The 21,449-nt window shown below is 41.5% G+C and overlaps 1 protein-coding gene and 1 long non-coding RNA gene across 3 annotated transcripts; one reads left to right on the top strand and one right to left on the bottom strand.

Moving 5' to 3' along the window:
• The first annotated feature begins 13,219 nt into the window (after positions 1 to 13,219).
• On the top strand, positions 13,220 to 17,484 carry LOC108220040 (probable beta-1,3-galactosyltransferase 2). Of its 2 annotated transcripts, none has more exons than XM_064094609.1 (11): positions 13,220 to 13,690; positions 14,036 to 14,132; positions 14,215 to 14,288; positions 14,506 to 14,720; positions 14,831 to 14,894; positions 15,286 to 15,358; positions 15,480 to 15,600; positions 15,739 to 15,826; positions 16,010 to 16,135; positions 16,259 to 16,368; positions 16,961 to 17,484. In XM_064094609.1, exons 2-11 carry the CDS (start codon positions 14,037 to 14,039, stop codon positions 17,107 to 17,109), a joined length of 1,116 nt encoding a protein of 371 aa, XP_063950679.1. In that variant the 5' UTR covers positions 13,220 to 13,690; position 14,036; the 3' UTR covers positions 17,110 to 17,484. The 2 variants fall into 2 exon arrangements, with proteins under 2 accessions (XP_063950679.1, XP_017249169.1); XM_017393680.2 differs by having other exon boundaries at positions 13,223 to 13,709.
• Positions 17,485 to 20,240: 2,756 nt separating this feature from the next.
• On the bottom strand, positions 20,241 to 21,449 carry LOC135152967 (uncharacterized). Its single transcript, XR_010292340.1, has 2 exons — positions 21,317 to 21,449; positions 20,241 to 20,648 (listed from the first exon to the last, which is right to left on the bottom strand). It is a non-coding gene; the product is annotated as an uncharacterized LOC135152967 (long non-coding RNA).

The following is a 21,449-nucleotide window of genomic DNA, read 5'->3' as shown; positions in this document are numbered from 1 at the left end:
TCAATGAACTCAACCGGAAAATCGAAAACGATGCCGGGCTTGAAATTGGGGGAACCCTGACTCCCTTCAGCCACTCCTTGGAATCCATACCCCGACAAAAGGGTATGAAACACTACAACTTTGAATCCTTCAATGGACTGGGAGACCCGGAAGAACACCTGCACTACTTCGAACAGATAGCCCAGATCTACTACTACAATGATCTGACCAAGTGCCGTTTCTTCGCTTCCACATTCAAAGGAGGGGCACAGAGATGGTTCAGCCGGATCCCCTCCCGGAGCATCGGGTCCTGGAAAGATTTCAGAGAAGCCTTCCTCAGAAGGTTTCGAGCAAACAAGACACACGAACTCCATATGTGTCACCTGGAAACGGTTCGCCAATATGACAATGAGGCACTCTCAGACTACATGAAACGTTTCCAGGAAGCAATCAACAAAATTTCCAACCTGGATGAGCGTGAGGCTCTGAGCATATTCCGAAGGAACCTGGACCCGGAACAAAACGAGAGATATGTGGTCGAGCTGATCAACAAGGAACCCCAGAGCCTGGCAGCTGCCTACGCCATGGCTGCCAAATTCATCAAGGAAACTGATGTCCTCCAAGCCATGAGAATGACCCGACAGGGTAGCTCGAAAGGAAAGCAGGTAGAGGATAGACCCCGGAAAGAATATCACCAGGATAAGAAATTCAAACCGGACAGACAGACAAACTTCATCCAGCAATCAGGTTCCAAGAGGACCAGCCAACAGGGGTCCGGGTCCAGAAGCGACCCTGGACCAAACAAAGCAACCAGGGAACCAAAACCAGAGCCCGAATGGACTCCTCTAAACAGATCCCGGGAGGATATACTCAAAGAAATCAGAGACAAACCCTTCTACTACCCACCAAAACCTATGCAGACTCCTCCAGAGAGCAGACCTGCTAACCGACATTGTGACTATCATGGCACCCACGGTCACAAAACAGAAAACTGCATATCCCTCAAGTATTTCATCGAAGAACAAATCAGCAAAGGCAACATGGGGCAATACATAACTCGAAACACAGCAAACAAGGGAGAGGGTTCGGGGAAACAGAAGAACATTGTCAACGTAGTGCTGGGCGGATCCTGTTCCCCTCCCCCCAGCCCGGACTCCTGTCAAGAAATCATGTCCATCCAAGCCTTCCCCGAACAAGTCATCTCCTTCAGCAGCAAGGACTTCGAGGGAGTCACCCGGGGTCACAATCAGGCCCTGGTGGTAACCTTGGATATAGCCGAGAATGAGGTCAGGCGCATCCTAGTCGACAACGGCTCTTCAGCAAACATCTTATTCAAACATACCATGGACCGAATGCAACTAGGAAACATCCGGATGAACGACTACAGGGAGGACCCCTTATACGGGTTCGGGAACAGCATTGTCCCGGTCCTAGGAACCCTTTACCTCCCGGTTCGTTTTGGAACAGCCCCAACCCAGGTCGTCCATATGATCAAGTTCTATGTTACAGACACCCCTTCCTCTTACAATGTGATAATTGGCCGTCCAGGTCTAAACAAAATCGAAGCCATCACCTCTGTCACGCACCTGAAATTCAAATTCCCAACTCCGTTCGGGGTAGGAGAAGTCAAAGGAGATTCGGAAACAGCCGGGGTGTGTTACAGCCAAGCCTTGGTTATGGCGGAAACCCATATGGACAACAAGAGAAAGGCTACCGTCTTCCAAAAACAGAGAAGTAACAAAAAACATCGACCCTACCCAAGAACAAACCCTAAGGGTGAAGTCCAGGTCATCGACCTAGACCCGGGCAGTCATATCCCGAAAGCAGCCAATCCTGGTCCTGGACAAAGCAATCCTGGTCCTGGACAAAGCAACCAGAAAGCAACCATGAGCTCAGCTCAAGATTTTGTGGAAAAGAACACTGACGCCCGGATCCAGCAAATGATCTCGGCACAAGAACTAACCAAGGTCGAAGCTGCGGTCGAGACCGAGTCGGTCCTGATCGAAAAAGACAACCCAACAAGAAAAATCAAAATCGGAAAAGGCTTGGATACCGTTTTTAAAGAAGAACTCATCCAACTACTTCGGAGCTACGCAGATGTTTTTGCCTGGAGCCCGGACGACATGCCCGGGCTGGACGAGTCACTAGCAATGCACAGCCTGGATGTGGACCCCAAGAAGAAACCAGTCAAACAAAAACGAAGAAATTTCGCACCAGAAAGGCAGAAGGCAATAGATGAGGAAGTTGGCAAATTGATGAAGGCAGATATCATCTGCGAGATCAAATACCCAGAGTGGCTAGCTAATGTAGTCATGGTAAAGAAAGCAAACGGAAAGTGGAGGATGTGTGTTGACTACACGGATCTGAATGCGGCATGCCCGAAGGACCCTTATCCTCTACCAAGCATAGACCAGCTTATTGATGCCACATCAGGACACCTGATGTTAAGCTTTATGGACGCTTTCTCCGGGTACAACCAGGTTAAGATGAACCCAGCAGACATAGCCAAAACAGCTTTCATAACCCACCGGGCAGTGTATGCTTACAAACTGATGCCTTTCGGGTTAAGGAACGCCGGGTCTACATACCAGAAGGCAATGAATGAGATTTTCAAAGACCAACTTGGAAGAAATTTGGAATGCTATGTCGACGACATCATCTCTAAATCAACATCAGTCCCGGGTCACATTTCAGATCTCAAAGAATGCTTTGAGAACATGAGAAGGACTAAGCTAAAGCTCAACCCGGACAAATGCACCTTTGGGGTAGAAGCTGGAAAATTTTTGGGTTTTATGGTAAGCAACCGGGGTATCGAAGCCAACCCGGAGAAGATCAAAGCCGTGCAAGAGATGCAACCACCCCGGACTCAGAGGGAAGTTCAGAAGCTAGCAGGGTCCTTAGCAGCTCTTCGAAGGTTCGTCTCAAAACTTGCTGAAAGATGTCTACCATTCTTTGAATTGCTAAAAGGGGCAAAAAATCAGAAGTCAGTCGAGTGGAGCCCGGATTGCCAAAGAGCTCTTGATGAGATCAAAGCATACCTGTCCAAACCCCCAATCCTGACAAAAGCCGTACCCGGAGAACCTCTCTACCTATACCTGTCAGCCGGTCCCTTTGCCGTCGGGGCAGCCTTAATCAGGGAAGAAGCCGGGCAGCAGAAGCCCGTCTACTATGTCAGCCAGGTCCTCAAAGATGCGGAGACCAGATACCCCAACTTAGAGAAATTTGCTTTCGCACTGATCACCGCATCCAGAAAACTCAGACATTACTTTCAAGGAAGAGAAATCAGGATTGTCACAGACCAACCTTTGAGGAAAATCATCCACAAGCCAGACATCTCCGGGAGGCTGGTAAACTGGGCAATCGAACTTAGCCAGTTCAGCTTAACATTCCTACCCCGGACAGCAGTCAAAGCCCAGGTCCTGGCAGACTTCGTGGTGGAATGCAACTTCCCTGAAAACCAGACAACTCCCATGGAAACTGAACCAGAAGCCCCGGTACAATCTAACCCGGGGTCTTGGATACTCCATGTCGACGGCTCCTCAACAACCGAAAGATCAGGAGCCGGGCTAATCCTGAAGAGCCCGGATGGGTTCACCATCAAAACAGCAATCTCCTTCGGTTTCGCAGCAACCAACAACCAAGCGGAATACGAAGCCCTTCTAGCAGGGTTAAAGTTAGTCCGGACCCTGTCTATCCGAAATCTCATCATCTACAGTGACTCCCAGATTGTAGTCAGACAGACTAACGGAGAATACCTCGCCAAGGACCCGATCTTAACCAAGTATCAAGCCTTGGTAAAAAGCTACCTCACTCTGATCCCCGGGTGCAAGATCTTGCAAGTCAACAGGGAAGAAAATGCCGAAGCGGACAACCTCTCCAGGTTAGTCCAAAATTCAGCAGACCTGGATAGCTCAGTCTACTTCGAAGAATTGCACAAGCCAACGATAGAGCATGAAGAAATTTTCGAAATCAACAGCAACCCTACCTGGATGACTCCCCTGATCAACTACATAGAGAAGGGAGAGTTACCTGAAGACAAGGGAAAAGCACAACGGCTGAAAGCTAAGGCGGCCAAATTTTTTGTCGAAGAAGGAACACTCTTTCGCCGGACCTACTCATCACCAATCCTAAAATGCATAGGTCCGGAGGAGGCCGAATATTGTCTGAGAGAAGTTCACGAAGGGATTTGTGGAGATCACATGTCAGCAAAAGGCCTGGCATATAAAATCATCCGGCAAGGCTACTACTGGCCAACAATTCATCAAGACTCCGTCGAATTTGTTAAGGAGTGCAAAAATTGCCAACTATTCAGCAACGTGCCCCGGGTAAGCCCTGTCCTACCCTCCTCAGTCCTATCTCCAATCCCTTTTGCTGTTTGGGGGATAGACATCATGGGACCCTTTCCCCGGGCCAAAGGAGACCTTAGGTACTTGCTAGTCTCCATCGACTATATGACCAAGTGGGTCGAAGCTAAAGCAATGCGGACAATCAATCAACAAGATGTCATCCGGTTCATGGATAACATTCTAATGAGATTCGGGCTACCAAGGGTCCTGGTCTCAGACAACGGACCCCAGTTCATAGGTTCGGACTTTGAAAGCTACCTGGCTGAAAGAGGCATCAAGCACAAGAAGTCTTCAGTCGCCTATCCTCAAGGAAATGGCCAGGTAGAGGTCACCAACCGGATCCTCCTGAGAGGAATTGAAAAGAGGCTAGAAGAAAGCAAGAGCAAATGGCCAGAAGAATTACCACATGTTCTGTGGTCATACCGAACCAGTCCCCGAACAAGCACCGGAGAAACTCCTTTCAAGTTGGCCTATGGAACTGAGGCAATGCTCCCAATCGAAGTCGGGTCACCTTCCCACAGAGCGATCAACTTTGATGAAATTGCGAATGAAGAAGGACTCCGGGTCAACCTAGACTTGGTAGACGAGGTCCGAGATCAAGCAGTCGCAAGGATGGAAAAGTACAAAGAGAAGACCCGGGATCACTTCAGCAAAAAATCCCGGGTTAAGAATTTTCAAACAGGAGACCTGGTTCTACGAGACACCGAAGCCTCTGATCCAACCAACACCGGCAAGCTGATGCCTAAGTGGGAAGGCCCTTACAAAGTCAAAGAAGTCCTAAGGCCGGGCACCTACAAATTGGAGCATATGGACGGGTCAGAAGTACCCAACACCTGGCATGGTCTTAGGTTGAGGAAGTTCTACCAGTAAAATCAACGAGAAGGAAGGATCCTAGAAGACAGCAATATATCCCTAAAAAGCAATCATGTACTTTTGATCATCATCAAAGCTGTGTAATCGTCTGAATATCAATGAAATCTTTTGCTACTAATGAATCTATATCGTTATTTACTTAGAAAATTTCTAAGGCAACCAAAAACATATTAGAGCAATCACCCCGGGAAATACCTACCCGGGTCCATCCATTTCATTTACTTGGGAAAATCTGCTAAGTGCAAACTTATATAAAGCAATCAACTCGGGGAAGACTACCCGGGTCCATCCACTTTTATTTACTTAGAAAATTTTCTAAGTGCAAACATATATAAAGCAATCAACCCGGGAAAGATCTACCCGGGTCCATCCATCTTTATTTACTTGGGAAAATTTCCTAAGTGCAAACATATATAAAGCAATCAACCCGGGTATATATTACCCGGGTCCATCCACTTCTTTTTCTTGGGAAAATCTCCTAAGTCAAACTTATATAAAGCGATCACCCGGGTAGACATTACCCGGATCCATCCATTTTTCATTTACTTAGGTAAATCCCCTAAGTCAAACTTATATAAAGCGATCACCCGGGTAGATATTACCCGGGTCCATCCATTTTTATTTACTTGGGAAAATTTTCTAAGTGCAAACATGTTAAAGCAGTCAACCCGGGTAGATATTACCCGGGTCCATCCACTTTTATTTACTTAGAAAATTTTCTAAGTCAAACATAAGCAATCATTATAAGCAATTAATCTGGACAAAGAAACAGACAAAACAATAGAAATCATTCACAAACAAATACGGCAAGAGAATATCAAGTTAAATCAGCAACCAAACATCGACCAACCCGGGTCCAAACAGACCCCGGGCAAACATCCTTAGTCTTACAGAACATTGTCTTTAAAAAAGCAAAGGGAAATATCTAAACAGGAGGATCATCAGCAAGGGGATCTCTGGCAGGAGTCTCTCCATCCAGAGGTTCCGACTCATCAGAAGAATCCGAGTCCACATCCTGACCCGGGGCCACATAAGGCTCGGGTTCCGCCCCACCTGCATTGACCCTGTTCTTTACATCAATATATAAGTCAATAAAACTCTGAGCGTTGGCACCCGGGTCGGTTTTAATGTGCTTTTCAGCCACAGTCCAACAGCGCATGACTTCAGCGGCTGCAGCCTTCGCCAAAGCATCTGCATAGGCTTTGGATTTCTGAAACTCGGCAACGACCTCTTCAGGAGCCTTCCGGGTCTCCAGCTGCAACTTCAGATCAGCAATCTCCTTCTCCAACCCGGACACCTTTTTGTCAGCCGCATCCGCCCTGATCTCAGCATCTTTGACTCTCTGCCCGAGCTCAGCTTCCTTACGAACTTCAGCCTCCTTGACTTTGGTAGCCAAGCTCGATTCCAACGCCTCCCGGGCCGACCTCTCAATGTCGAGGTCCTTCTCCAACTTCACTGCTTTGGCATGGTTAGCGATAGAGAAATCTCTCTCCTTCTTCAGGTTGGCCAAAGCATGGGTGTTGAACCCGGCCAAGCGTCCACCGAGCTAACAGAGAAACAGCAGACCCGGGTCAGCAAAACCAGAATTATAAAAAACAAGGAAAACGAAGCAAAGTACAAAAGGAAATTGAACCCGGGTAGGAGAATTACCTGACCCCACAGGTCCCCGATCTCCTTAAAATTCTCGACCTGACCCTGATCTTCCATCATCTCCCAATCCTGGTCAGAGGGGAGCTCGGACATTAATCCGATCACTTTCTTGACCGGATATTTTCCAAACCTGGGCGCTGGGCGGGAACCACCCTCGAGTTCGACCCCCAGGTCCACCACTTCCATCGCAGACTTTCCCGGGTCCTCCCCCGTCATATCAATCACTTGTTTCTGAGAAGAATCAGTCTTCTTCTTCTTTTTCTTCGGCTCGTGGACCGGGCTCTCCACCTCCACAGCATCAACTCCCAGCTCCTGATCTTCAACCGGGACCTCCGGGTCCGGAGTAGCACTTGAATGCCCGGTCCCATCTGTCTCCTGGCGGGAAGACCCGGATTCCCCCCTCTTGGCGCCCCTCTTCTTCTTAGCCGACTTATCCTTCGGCTGTGGCTTCGGGAGGGTATGGACTCCCCCCAAGTTTCTCAAAGCAGCGGCGAAGGAGTCATTGGCAGACATAGCTCTCCAAAGATCCGGGTTGAAATACGGAAGACCTGTCAAAAATCAAGAGAACCCGGGTCAATACGAAGGAATATTGCAATGAATTATTCTAAGGAGCATGCCGCAAATAAAAAGACCCGGACAAGACATTGATATGCAGGCAACAAATAATAAGACCCGGACAAGACATTAGTGTGCAGGTAACATACAAGAAGACCCGGATAGGATACTACAAAAATAACAACAAAAAAGCTAAGGAAAAAAATGCAACTCACAGCCGCCCTCGTGCAATTTATCGTGCTGCATAAACGTATCCCGGGTCAACTGAAACCCGAGACAACGGCAGAACTCAACCAGCTGAGCCCGGAACTCCCCAGCCGCCCCGGGCGCTCCAGAATCCGTCTTCACCTTCTTATCATCTACTTCTATGTAAGGCATGAAAGCCAAGTCCAAACCCTTCAGCATAAGGACTTCGCCGTTCCACCCCTTCAAAGAACTTTGGTGCATAACCGGGCTCAGGAACCCGGATCCCAGACCGCACTCCTTTGAACGAAAGCGGAGTTCATAGAGGGGCTTCACCCCGGACTTTTTAAACTGAAATAACATACGGAACAACCTCAACGTAGGGTAGTAGTTCATCTTGTTGCAGGCCCACAGAAACCAGGTCATCCACTTGACCGCGTTCGGGGTCAGCTGCATCGGAGACACTTTCCACTCATATTTACATAAATGTTTGAAGAAAACATGCCATCGGGGATTCCACCCGGATCGAAGATGTTCCATCCACACCGGGACGAAACCGTCAGCAGGCCGGTGATATATCATCTCCCCGGGCTCTGGCCACCTCCACTCGACCTCCGACGGTAATTGGAAAGCAGTCCGGATCATCCGATCAGCCACATCCGGAGACATCTCTCTTATATGGCTCTTCACTGGGAATGGAGCCCGGATCCCAGTCAGCTCCCGGAACTTCTCATCAAATTCCTCTTTATTGTAAGGACCCAACATCCCGTTCGGGTGCTTACGCCTATAGAAGCCGACCATATTAGTGTAAAACCCCTTCTCCTCAACCAGGGGAGCCTTGGTGACAAAATAAGATTTAGAGTCACACCACATCCCCTCCGGAGACATAATTACCTGCTTCCCAATCGTTTTTGTTACTTTCTGGAACTCGGATACCACTCCCGAAGAAGAGACTTCCCTTTCTGCCATCTTGACCCGGGCGCGGAAAGCAAGGGTCTGAACCTCGTCGCACTCGGTGTCACTAGAAAACTCCCCGGGTACAGCTGAGTAAGCAACGATCTCTTTCCTTGGCGGCCTAGGGATCCGGACCATAAACCTAAATAAAAAAGGCAACCCGGGGTCAGTTTTAGAATTCACATATGGTTACAGATTTTAGTTGGGTCCGGATCCCATCCTAATCCTATGTGGAAAAGCATCAAGAAAGGAGAAACGACCGAGTACAAGCAACACTACCCGGATACCAGCTACAGCAACTCACCCGACTCTACCCGGGTCCTCTCCCTTCCCCAAGTTTTCGTAAGGAGAAGAGTACTACATACGAGACAGCTATCCGGGTCCCACATACACACTACAGCACAACAAAATTCCCCCAAGTACGAAAATAAAGCAGCCGCGTCCTACCGTGTCCTAAATCAACCTAACCCGGGCACAACTACATGACCCGGGTTCAGTTCAAGCCCCCGGAAACCCAAGAGCCACAAACAGTTTCTGACACATTTCAAATCAAAATCAAAGATCAAAACCAAACCCCCTGAAAACTATACACATATACATACACATTTATAGGCAAGAACACAAAACCAAAACCCAGAAAACCCACATTCAAAAACCGAAATCTAACTTCACAAAAACACCCAAGAACATCCCACAAAAACCCAGATTAAAGCTTCAACCCCAAAACATAAAAACCACACCAAGCCATCTCAAATCGAAAACACGAAACCACAAACTAGTCTTGTAAACCCGCAATGAACACATGCAATATCAAAACAAAAATGCAAACAGGGCACCAGCAACATTCAAAGATTACTAAGACAGCATCAAGCACATATCAGGCGAAACATTGTAAAAGGAAGAAGCGAAGTGAATCACTTACTTGGTACAAAGACGAAGAAAAAAGGCGAAGCCGCAGGCAACAATCGGCAAAAACTCCGACGAAAAAAAAAGAGCACGAACAAGCGGTTTTGAAAAAAGGGCAGAGAAAGCAAGTAAAAAACTGAAGTGAAAATGAAGAAGTGAAACAGAGATGCGTGTATTTATATACATAAACTTACTGCTAGGCCACGTGGCAGTCTCCTATAGGCCACATAGCAATTATTACAGCCGTTTCTAATTTACTTCTCCTCAAAAGACGCGTCGGTGCAGTTCCCAAGACACGCCACCCGTCTGAATTCCGCACATCTCGACCGTTTCACCACCCCTTGACCCGGGCTATAGCCTTACCCGGATCCAGAAATACGGAAGAACAGCCGACCGATGAGATCCACTCAACCCGGGCAGGACGGCTAAAGCACAGCACCCCTACCCCCACCAGGATCTATTCAGAATAAAAAGCGAACAACTCACATATCTACCCGGGCCGGGTGGCAACAATAAGCATGTACTCTCATCCGGACCCACGCGGCCGGGAAGGAAAGAAAGACACATTCCCACCCGAATCCATCCACGAACGCCAAGAGTCCTCTACAAACATGAAACACTAACTTCTAGCCGGATCTACCCGGGCAGAGCTGGCGAAAACAAACCTCTACCCCTACCCGGATATGCCCGGGCAGGGGGGCATACACAAAACCCCGGATCTACCCAGCCAGAGGAGCAAAAGCAAAACTCCACCTTACTCCCTCACATAGAGAATCTATATAAGGGAGTGGGGGGCAAATGATATGGAGTAACCCGGGTTGTCCATACCCGGGCCTGCACAAGGACCATGATCCCCGAAAGACACAACATCTCAATCCTACCAGGATACATCACCCGGGAGGGGTATTGGACCCGGGTATGACTTAACCATGCCTCTCGACCGGGGTCCATACATGTACCAGCCGACACTTGCTGCACAAGGCACAGACTGACACGATAAAGACAAGCATAACGGTCAACTACTGGCGATAAAGACAAGCCAGGGAACATTCCAAAATACTATCTCCGCGCTGACACCTGGACACGTGTAGGGGATCAAACCCCTACACGTGTAGGACCAGGATCCAGGTATGCACCCCCAAACCCTAATCCTTGGCCTATAAATAGACCAAGGATCAAGAGTCTGGGGGTTAACTTCATTCTACACACTCATTCTCACACACACTTACACTCAGCATATATTCAAACACTCTCAGCCACCAGCAACCACCAACCGAACACCTTCTCCCACCACATATAGATAGCACTTTCTCTAATTTTTATCCTTCCGAAACCCACGCTTACTCTCACGCCGGAGGCGCTTCGGGGCAAAACCCCCCCGCCGGCGTTGTTTTGTAGGCTCCCATCCAGCAGCTGCACCACGGAACCACCACTCACGGCGGAGGAAGGACCGGGATCGGAGATTGGCGTTATCACTACCTACATTCCAAAAATTGTTTGCACATAGTTCATTCTCATCTACAAATCTTAAAATAATGAAATAAACATCTTTGATTCATATTTCAAATACAATTGAGATCTCTATATTCTATGTATATAACAGAATTAAAAAGGTCACTAACATTTCGGATAGACATTCATTTTAGATTATCCTCTCTAATATTATTAACCGGTTAACTGAATGGTCCAATAACATATTACGATTTTTTTTGTTTTACGCACACAATAAATTTTAAGTCTATGACTTTGGTGTATTTTTATTGATCATCTAATTATAAATACACACAATCTCTCTGTATGTACATCAATTCAATCAATAAAAATTCATCAAAGGCATTAAATTTAGTATCTACGTGACCTTGAACACAAGGTCAGAAAGACACAACATATTATACGGCCTCCTAACATGGAACATGTAATTAGAAATTCGTCAAACTTAAGATGAAGTGCGCATACATAAAAGAAAGGAAACACAGGAAGTCCATTTACAGTAGTAAGAAGTGATAAAAAGTGAAAGCAAAGCATGACCACATGATGACACGTGTCAGGGGAGCCCGTGAGGTGGGACCGGCCCATTTGTGTGGACTCTTCTGCGGCATGAACATGAGTGAGATAAGTTGATAAATGACAATGTATGGCATCTGTCAGACAGTCATCCAATAACAGAATGCCATGTTTATGTTCACTAGATCTCAACACGTGCCGTATGTTTCCTCGTCCCGCCCTGCCTGGGACGCACGTGATGCCACATTGCTTAATCTACCTCCTTCATTTGATTATGGTTAGTAAATACACACAGTAGTAATTAGGAAAATGCTACAGTAGAAGCACATAATTGGGTCAAAAAATATTCACATAATGGGTATGTGTCAACTTTTGATTGAAATCGGTCCTCCATATATGCATTAATAGTACCAATTAAAACTTCTCACCTCAGTTGCCATATTATTTTGTGCAAAATTCTGTACCCAATTTTGTGCAGGTAGCACTACTCTAGCAATTAAATCTCTGTTTGATTAGAGAAAATTTAATTTCTGATAAGTAAATAAAAAGGATACATCAGGATATATGCAACACATTTGTATATTCACATGCAAAGGCTGCTAGCTCAGACGGCAGACAGTAAACAGTATAAAAGTAGATTTATCTTTCTAACTTTCGTTTGTCGATTTATGAGACAAATTTGGAGCACGTGCGCACCAGCATACAATCTTCATATTTTCTTGGAGGTAATATAGCGAAAATTTTACATGTTTTCATAAACTCCCTGTATATAGGAAAAGATTTTGGCTCCTTTTGTAGTGTTGTTTTGGACATCAATAGTAGACTTCATATTAAAAATAAAATTTTTAATTAAAATTAAATACTTTTTTATAACAAAACTGTCATAAATTTTATTATCAAATCTCATTAAAAATATTATTTTTTACATTATAAATCAAATTATGCAAATATAAAAGAATTAACAATACTAAACTAATTTTTATAACCGTTTTTAAGAGCACATTAGACAAAATTCTCAAATATTTTCATGAACAAAAAAGTACATATTAACCCTGACACCAAAGACGGTCGACATGAGAATATAAATCTAATTGGAAAAAAATTAAAAAAAAAAAACATTTGCACGATTGACGCGTATGTATAGTACAAAGACATTCTTGTAAAATGACTGTTGATAATGACAAGTGAATTCACACACATTAATCCACTTGCTAGTACAAAATTCTTAATTATGGCACTTGTACATTAGTGTTTTTGTACCACCTTTGAACTTAATTGGTGTGCTTCCAACAGATAAGACAGAAGTATTAACCCAAATGTTTTGTCGGAAATTCGAGATTTATCAAAAATAATAATTTGTTTGATTATCTCTAATTACAAAAAAAATCGCGTTATGGAAAAATAAAGGGAAGTTTATCAAGGCACTGTTAAAAAGACTAGAGCATCTAGAAAAAAGAAAGAAAGAGCAGAGTGAAATAGACAATTTATGTAAACAGCAAACAAGTCATCACATGGCATCTCATAATTTTTCAAAAGTATTATCAAAAACAGCTTTGTTAATTTTGTTTGATTCAAATATGATACAAGCTCAAGTGTCACAGCTCACAAACCACAATAGCCAGTGAAAACACATGGCAATACTTGATGCCTGGATTAATTCCATCTTCCACTTCAAACTGCAAAATAAATTAAATCATTAATTGAATTGAAAACTGCATGAAATTGAAGGCATTTAAGTTATAGTGAGGCAGCAATTAATTTTTTAACATGGGAGCTGGTAAGGTTCCATAATAAGGGCCCATAAATTACTATAAAGAGCATGGACAGTTAAGGTATCCACTCACTTCTGCTAGACTTCTCTTCCCTGCAAAGTCTGGTAAGAGATACAGTGAGAGTCAAGAACAATAAAAAGAATTGTCTGGAAAAAGAGGAAGGAATAATAAAGCAGTCACTAAATTAGACTAGAGTCACCTCCACACTTTTATCTTTGTTTTTTTTTTTTTTTTGGTTGAGGCCAGCTTTTTATTTTGGTTTTTTTAACTAAATTATGAAAGTTTGAGCTTCTTGGTTTACATGGTTGGTTTTGTGTTACTGGCTGAGGGAGAAGTGAGTGTTTATATAGTTAGGTAGAAAGAATATAGAGAATATGTCTGTGAAGAACAGGGAGCAAAATTCTAGAAGTAGCAGTGTTATTTCTCAGAGATGGACTCTATTGCTTTGCCTTGGCAGCTTCTGTGCTGGTTTGTTCTTCACCAATAGGTTGTGTGTGACTCACTCTCTCTCTCTCTCTCTCCCTCTCTCTCTCTCTCACCCTCCCCCTCCCCCTCCCTCCCTCCCTCCCTCCCTCTCTCTCACACCAATAGTAACTACTAGTGGATCAATCTTTCTTTCTTTTCCTTGACAATAAGTAGATAATAGCATATATGCTGTAGGTTTCATTCCATATATAATTTTTTTCAAAAGTTACTAATTATCAGGATCTTTTTCATTTTTTCTTCAAGTGATCTTTTACAATTTTGATTTGATTGTTTAAGTGGGTAGCTTTTGTAGACAAGAATTTGGAAGTAACTTGATAAATATTGCAGAATGTGGACGGCCCCTGAATTTAAAGGTCTCACTCGAATTACTGCAGTGGAAGCTGAAAGCCTAAAGTTAGTTTCAGAAGGTTGCAATCCAAAATCAGTGAGTCCTGAATTTCTTTTCTGTACACAATAATGCTTTTTGAGTGCACCTGATTAGTCATCTGACCTGATAGTTTCTGCAGTTGCAGGAGAAAGATGTGAAGCGTGAAACCGAAGATATCTTAGAGGAGGTTTCTAAAAGTGATAATGCTATAAAGTGAGTTTTCCCATTTTCTTCAAGTTACATATTAAAGAGGGTGTTGGTCTAATTGATACCTGTGTAACTGTGTTCCATTGGTAACAAAGTTTCGAGTCCAATGGAAGGCATAACTGAGTAATTAAATTTCTGTGATCGACCATTTACAAAAGCGGTATTGTGTAAGATTTTATAGCCTCAATGTGAATTTGATCATGATTTATAAATTTTAATGTAGGAAACTGGATAAGACTATATCAAATTTGGAAATGGAGCTAGCTGCGGCTAAAGCAGCGCATGAGTCTATTCGTAGTGGTTCTCCTCTATCAGAAGATTTAAATATTACCGGTCAGTCATCTGGTAGAAGAAAATATCTTATGGTGATAGGAATCAATACTGCTTTTAGCAGCCGGAAAAGAAGAGATTCAATTCGTGCCACGTGGATGCCACAAGGTTCATTACTTAAACCTGCTTCATTTTCTGGTGCAGCTTATGGATTATAGTTAAAAAATTTACATGGTGAAACAGTTTCTTATCATTATTTATCTGTATTCTGAATTTAGGTGAAAAAAGAAAAAAGTTGGAGGAAGAGAAAGGAATTATCATTCGTTTTGTTATTGGCCATAGGTTAGTAGCATATATTTGAATGCCTCAACATACTTGATATCACAACCTTTAAATTCACCAACTCCTAAGATCTTCTGGTGTAAAAAAGCTGCAATTATGGATTAAGGATCCTATAATCCACTCGAACAATAAATATTATAACTCACTCATGGTCTGATGTATTGCGAAAGTAAAGTTTGATTCTTGGAAAATCATGCATTCAAGGTTGCAATTTCAAGTGTCACTATCACGACACCCTAAACTATGAAAGTTCTTTTAAGGGTAGTTGGTCTGTTTCAATTGTATACCAGGATACAATGTCTGATAGATTCTTAGAAATTTTATGTGGACAGTTGGCCATAGTTTCCGCACAGATTAAAACTATGATATGATTAACTAGTGGTATTTTCAGTGCTACAGTGGGGGGTATACTAGACAGAGCCATTGAAGCAGAGGGCAGAAAGCATGGAGATATATTAAGACTGGTAATACTTCATATCTTCTTATTGCAGTATTATTTATTTATTCTGTAGCACTCAATGCCCTTTAAATTTGATCATTTATTGCTTGAAGAATGGCTTATCTAATAATGTTACTTCCTGGCAGGATCATGTTGAGGGGTACCTTGAATTGTCAGCTAAGACAAAGAAATATTTTGCTACAGCTGTTTCTAAATGGGATGCAGAATTCTTTATCAAGGTTGATGATGATGTCCATGTAAATATAGGTGATCACATCTTTTCCAGAAAAGAAGTATATATGATTCTCACATTTTACAGATAATATTTTGTAAGACTTCTGAGTTCTGATATCTGTAACAATTTATCCTCTTTATTCATCAGTATCCATTCATTGTCTTGTGCAGCAACACTAGGAAAAACTTTAGTTAGACATCGCAAAAAGCCCCGAATATACATTGGATGCATGAAGTCTGGTCCAGTCCTTGCTCAGAAGTAAGTCTGTTTGGAAGCTAAACATGCCAATATACTAAATGCTAAAATAGAGATAATCAGAACTAAACTAGTAGCTATTAATAGCCTTGGTACAAAATTGTGAGCACTACTTAACACTGATCAAAATGTTGAGATCTACTAATAGTCTAATTCTGTTGATGCCTTTTGTTCTTCATTGTACAGAGGAGTGAGATACCATGAGCCTGAATACTGGAAATTTGGGGAAGCAGGAAACAAGTATTTCCGACATGCCACAGGACAGTTATATGCAGTTTCCAAAGATTTGGCTACTTATATTGCAGTAAATCAGTAAGTCTGTTACTCTTTGCTTGTGTATATAAATAACATAAAACTATATACTTTTTAGCAATTAACATTTGCTGACTCTGACTTGACGGTTCCTGACATCCACCATGTTCAAACTTGTCTCAGGCATGTGCTACACAAGTACGCCAATGAAGATGTCTCTCTTGGAGCATGGTTCATTGGCCTCGATGTGGAGCACATTGATGATCGTAGACTTTGTTGTGGCACTCCACCTGGTAAACAAAACCTTCAATTTGATCATTCAATGATGCATTGTTATCGACATGATTTTCAGCTTCTTTTCTACTTTTAGTCTTTAACTGCACAAAAATGAACCGAGTACTTGATCACTGAACAAAAGTCATTCTTCTAGGACAGTGGAGCGGCAACTTTAATCAGGGTCAAAAAAAATCTGTAAAATAATCTTGTGGATGGAGAAAAACAAGAGTTCTCCAATTAGTTATAAGCTTTGTGATGGAAATTTCCTTATGGGACACTTTGTATCTTGGCCACTAATGCACACATTCATTTATAACATTGAGTCATTGACAACTACACTACCGGCTTTTTTGAATGCAGTATTCACAAGGATACTAAACCTGATATGCCCTACACACTTATTGATTCTTCCCCTCTGTAGCATCAGTGATTCCACAACTACGAGCCCATATGTTTATAGAAGTGGGGTGCCATATCATTAATAATGAGTCTATCACATTTAAAGTACGCAGAGAAATTATACGCCAATAATTATAGAAAGAGTATCAGCTACTACCATCTTAACTATTTTTATGTAACTAGTCTAATGGAGTTGCTGATCATGTGCAGACTGTGAGTGGAAGGCGCAGGCAGGAAATGTGTGTGTCGCTTCATTTGACTGGACATGCGCTGGTATATGTCGTTCAGTTGATAGGATTAAGGATGTTCATAGACGGTGTGGTGAAGGTGAGAATGCTGTATGGAAAGCAGCATTTTGAGAAAGAACCACAGCTTGAAGCTCTTGCTACGGTCCTAAGGATGATAAGGCAATGCTACTTGCGCTATCAATTACACTGAACTTGTAAAGATTAATGTGGTATACACGGAGAGGGAGGGAGAGAAAAAGAGGCAGAGCGCCCTTGCTACGCTAATCGACTGAAAGGCAGTTAGAAATGCAAGCAAGTGGTGGCCACCATAATTTTTTTGGCTACTTGGAGGACCATAATGTAAGCTACATTCAATGGTCTCTGAGCTCATAATAAATATTTTTGTTTCTTTGCTTCTTCCATCTATGTTGGGGATTTATCAATATTTGAAATTAATGCTGTTAAAAAACAAGCAACTTCCGTTGCTTGTTCATGTTAGTTGAGTAAGGGATTCTCCAGGACCATATACAAAGCTTTCTGAATCATGTTGCCACATCAACTGCTATCAGCATATCACCTGTTTATCTTGGACGTGGTTTGGATCATGAGATTTGAATCCGATTAACACAAATGAGGATGCATTTCCTCTATAAAATTATATTAAAATATCATTTTCATTCTTTTTGGAAATGAGAACGAGTTTGAAGAATAAAATTATAGTAAAATCTCATTTATGTTCTTGCCGGGTTTAAATTCATAATCTAGATGATTGCGGTCTGAGTTACGTTGCTAGCAACAATTGCAACAATGCAAGACACATTTCCCTTCCTATCATGATAGACTGGTTTTGTTCATTTTTTGTGACAAGATATTAGTTATTCCGCTTTACGGATTTCTCTTGAAGTAGCCATCGTTAAGTCTTTATATAATTGCCCTTGCTTGCATAGAAGTGCAACATATAGATTGTTCTAAATGATTTTATGGATACAAAGATTCCAAATCCTTTTTACTTGCCCTGGAGTTGCCCTGACATCATGTGAGTGCCTAGTCGAAATTAGAATTTTGATCAGCATCTATTTTTTGGTTTAAATTGGACATATCATATTAGATTGGATTTCAATGAGACTTATTATTGATTAATTATATTTTCAATTTTTATAAATAAAATATGTGATTTTTGTATAATAATAGATGATTGAATATATTTTAAAAATAATTTGAAGTTTTATAATATATTGTTTAAATATGATGTGAAATCTTATTATAAATTTACGATATACTTTTATAAAGATGAGTGATTCCCATGGAATGCCCATTTCTCACTTATTATCTATATTATTTTTAAGAGATCGGATCAAATTCAGATTTTAATTTCCAAACAATTTACTATTTCAGGCAATGAAATTCAAGAATTTTTAGGTCATTAATGTCTTTAGAAATAAGAAAAAAATAAACATCATCACGAAGATAAAAACATAGATAATATACAACTAATTATCATAGACACACCTGAAAAAAAAATATATCATAGACATAAAAAAATAAAATACACATTAATATGATAAACGACTCTTGGAAAAAAATTTGATATATCTAATAATAAAATGATGATATTTAACAAATTCTTCAGGTGGGTTCATGAAAACAATTAAAAGTACAAAATCAACAATAATAAGTCAAAGGTCAACGAACAACGATGAAGTCAAAGATCAAGAAAACTTAAATCAGAAATGATGGAAAATCAGACCAGCACCATGAGCAGGAGCTCACTCTGACTGACCAACTGCTTCTAAAGCAATTGAGGTCCAACAACCACGATCACCTATCAGGCCCAGGGCAGATTAGCCCAACACTCAATAACAACATTCAGGGCCTTGCAAATATGAAATACAGTCTCTTGTCAAGTTGTCATTTTCAGAAGCCAACTCCATATGCTACACAGTCATGACCAAGAGTCTACGATCAATGTGGACATACACACCTCTTTCAGTAAGGACAAAAACTAGTAAATAAAAATCACACACTGCATAAAAAGACCTAACAATGAGAAAGGTAAAAAAGAAACAACAGCTCTATGCAGAGTATATGATATGATAGTTTGAAAATTTTGCGCCGCAAGTTACCGAATATACCATGAAACAATTTAGTCGTACAAAAAATTATTGTACCTTGTGTGATATTCGGAAGAAGAAATGATATCGGAGGAACGACACGTGATATTGGCACGGCTCAATCAAAAAGCTAAGTCCTTAATATTTCGAACACAACTTTTTTATTGAACCGGACCAATATCTCGTTCAGTTACTCCTTGCGTCAAACGATTCCCTTTCTCGTAACGTATATATATAATTTTTCCGTTCAAAATAATTTCTGCGTACATTTTACTTTCTCCGATGATTTTTCGAACACGGACAACACATGCACGTATAATATCAAAGGAGTAACCGCTTAGAAAGGTAGGAAAAAATGGTTTGTTGATAGCAGGAAAATGAGAGAAAGGGAGAGGTGAAGAAGATGTGAAGCTGACCAACAAGTTGAAGAAAAGAGGTGATAAAAAGAATGAAAAAGAAGCAATAAATATTTTCAACTACCCGTTAAAAAAGAAGTTGGGAACATTAATTTAAGGAGACTCAGAGGGACAAAACTGGAGCCTTAAATACACTGCATTTACTGGTGATGGGTAGAATGGGCAGAGGATGTTTGGGTTGCTTCTGTTTTTTCCTGCTGCTTTTCTTGAGCATTCAAATCTTCTGCTACTAATAGACGCTCCTTTTAATAAGCTGCATCTTCAACTACACTTGCTGGCGAGATTTGTTGAAGGCGTAGCGGAGCAAAATGGAATTGAAAAAGAAATTGAACCGAACTGATATAATTTTATTTACGGTTTGTCTAGCACTGAATAAGCTGCATCTTCAACTACACTTGCTGGCGAGATTTGTTGAAGGCGTAGCGGAGCAAAATGGAATTGAAAAAGAAATTGAACCGAACTGATATAATTTTATTTACGGTTTGTCTAACCAGTGCTACGGGGCACAGGTTTAGAACATTCAATGTATCTAGTTTTCATACACCGTGCACTAATATCATAAATTTCAAACCTCACCGCTTATGGCGAAACTTAAATTTTGATATTTTCATGCAAATCCAACTACTCAAACATCCTATTCTTCACTTGAGTTTTGACTTGATCATATCATCCTATCCAGGGCCTTCATCACCGAATCACAAAAAGTATATAATCCTAAAACATCATTCGACATGCCTTTAAGGTATTATAATAAAAATATCAGGACCATCGCCTCAAGCTTATTGCAACTTTACATACGGTTCACAAGTACAACATTAGAAATGCCTTGCCGCGAAAAATCGCAAATTCTGAGATTTCGACATCACAAATAATGTTCATTTTGAGGAGAATTTCTTCTTGTACTGTGTCTTGACCCACTTGATCCCAATGGCTGTTCCGGTTTTCATCTTTTTAGCACTAACAATTGCAACTGTCTTGGCTTTAACCATCCCTGTTGAAGCTGCTGCTTTTACCCCTTCTGTCTTCTTGCTCTTTTGTTTGGCCCCTCCTAGCCTTGTTTTACCATTGCTCTTTTCATAGCCATCATCAAAGCCTCCTGAACCCCACTGATCAGCCCATGTTTTGTTTTCCATTTTCCGCTACACTAAAATACATTTTTTACGACATGAGATAAGGTTTTATACTTAAACTTGTTGATCCAGATCCATATCGTAAAGATTAAGAAAGATTTATCAAAGAACTTTATCAGCACTATTAGTTATCAATACCAGAATGAGATCTTTTGGAGGAGTCAAAAAATAAATTCGTACAAACTTAATCATAGTTAAAACAAACAATATTATATGTGAAATTAACGAGTGTTGCGCGAACCAACAAGACTATCTAAACCCGCTCAAAATAACTATTACTTTTTCGTTATAGCCCGAATCATTACTTTTATAAGAAAAACATCCGATACATAGCTGGGAAGAATCTTAGAACACAAATTGGATAATTCAGTATTTTTCTTACTCTTATTTATCTGAACCGGAATAAACTCCAAAAACACCCCCATAAAAGACCGATTAGTATTTCTTTTACTAAGACGACAGATGATTAGAGGATCAAACTAATAATTTAACAAATTGTATATGCATATTACAAAAATCGCTGGATACACAGTTACGATGAACACAAAGTAAATCAAAACAAACTGGCATAATGAAATTCGATAACAAATGTTTAAACAAATAAAATTAATCACTAATCAAATAATTAAGAAGTTTAACAATGCTGCTAATACACAAGGTTGTACAGAGAGAGAGGGGGTACCTTTTGAGTTTTGACTTGATTAGCTTAATCAGAGGCTTGATTAAGATTTTGTGGGTCGCCCAAATCAATATGGAAAAGTTGTACTGTAATTTTTTTCTTCCAAATATACAGTTTGATTACAGCTGTTTTCCTT

The sequence above is a fragment of the Daucus carota genome, chromosome 5, assembly GCF_001625215.2.
Source record: "Daucus carota subsp. sativus chromosome 5, DH1 v3.0, whole genome shotgun sequence".
Taxonomy (NCBI): Eukaryota; Viridiplantae; Streptophyta; class Magnoliopsida; order Apiales; family Apiaceae; genus Daucus; species Daucus carota.
This window is presented reverse-complemented; position numbering and strand designations above follow the sequence as displayed.

Bases quoted from the DNA above. Each gene is read 5' to 3' on its own strand.
- LOC108220040 (XM_017393680.2), top strand. From the start codon at position 13,597: ATGTCTGTGAAGAACAGGGAGCAAAATTCTAGAAGTAGCAGTGTTATT. The intron at 13,710-14,035 runs GTTGTGTGTGAC...TAAATATTGCAG, and splicing joins GGTTTGTTCTTCACCAATAG to AATGTGGACGGCCCCTGAAT. The intron at 15,601-15,738 runs GTGATCACATCT...TGTCTTGTGCAG, and splicing joins TGATGTCCATGTAAATATAG to CAACACTAGGAAAAACTTTA.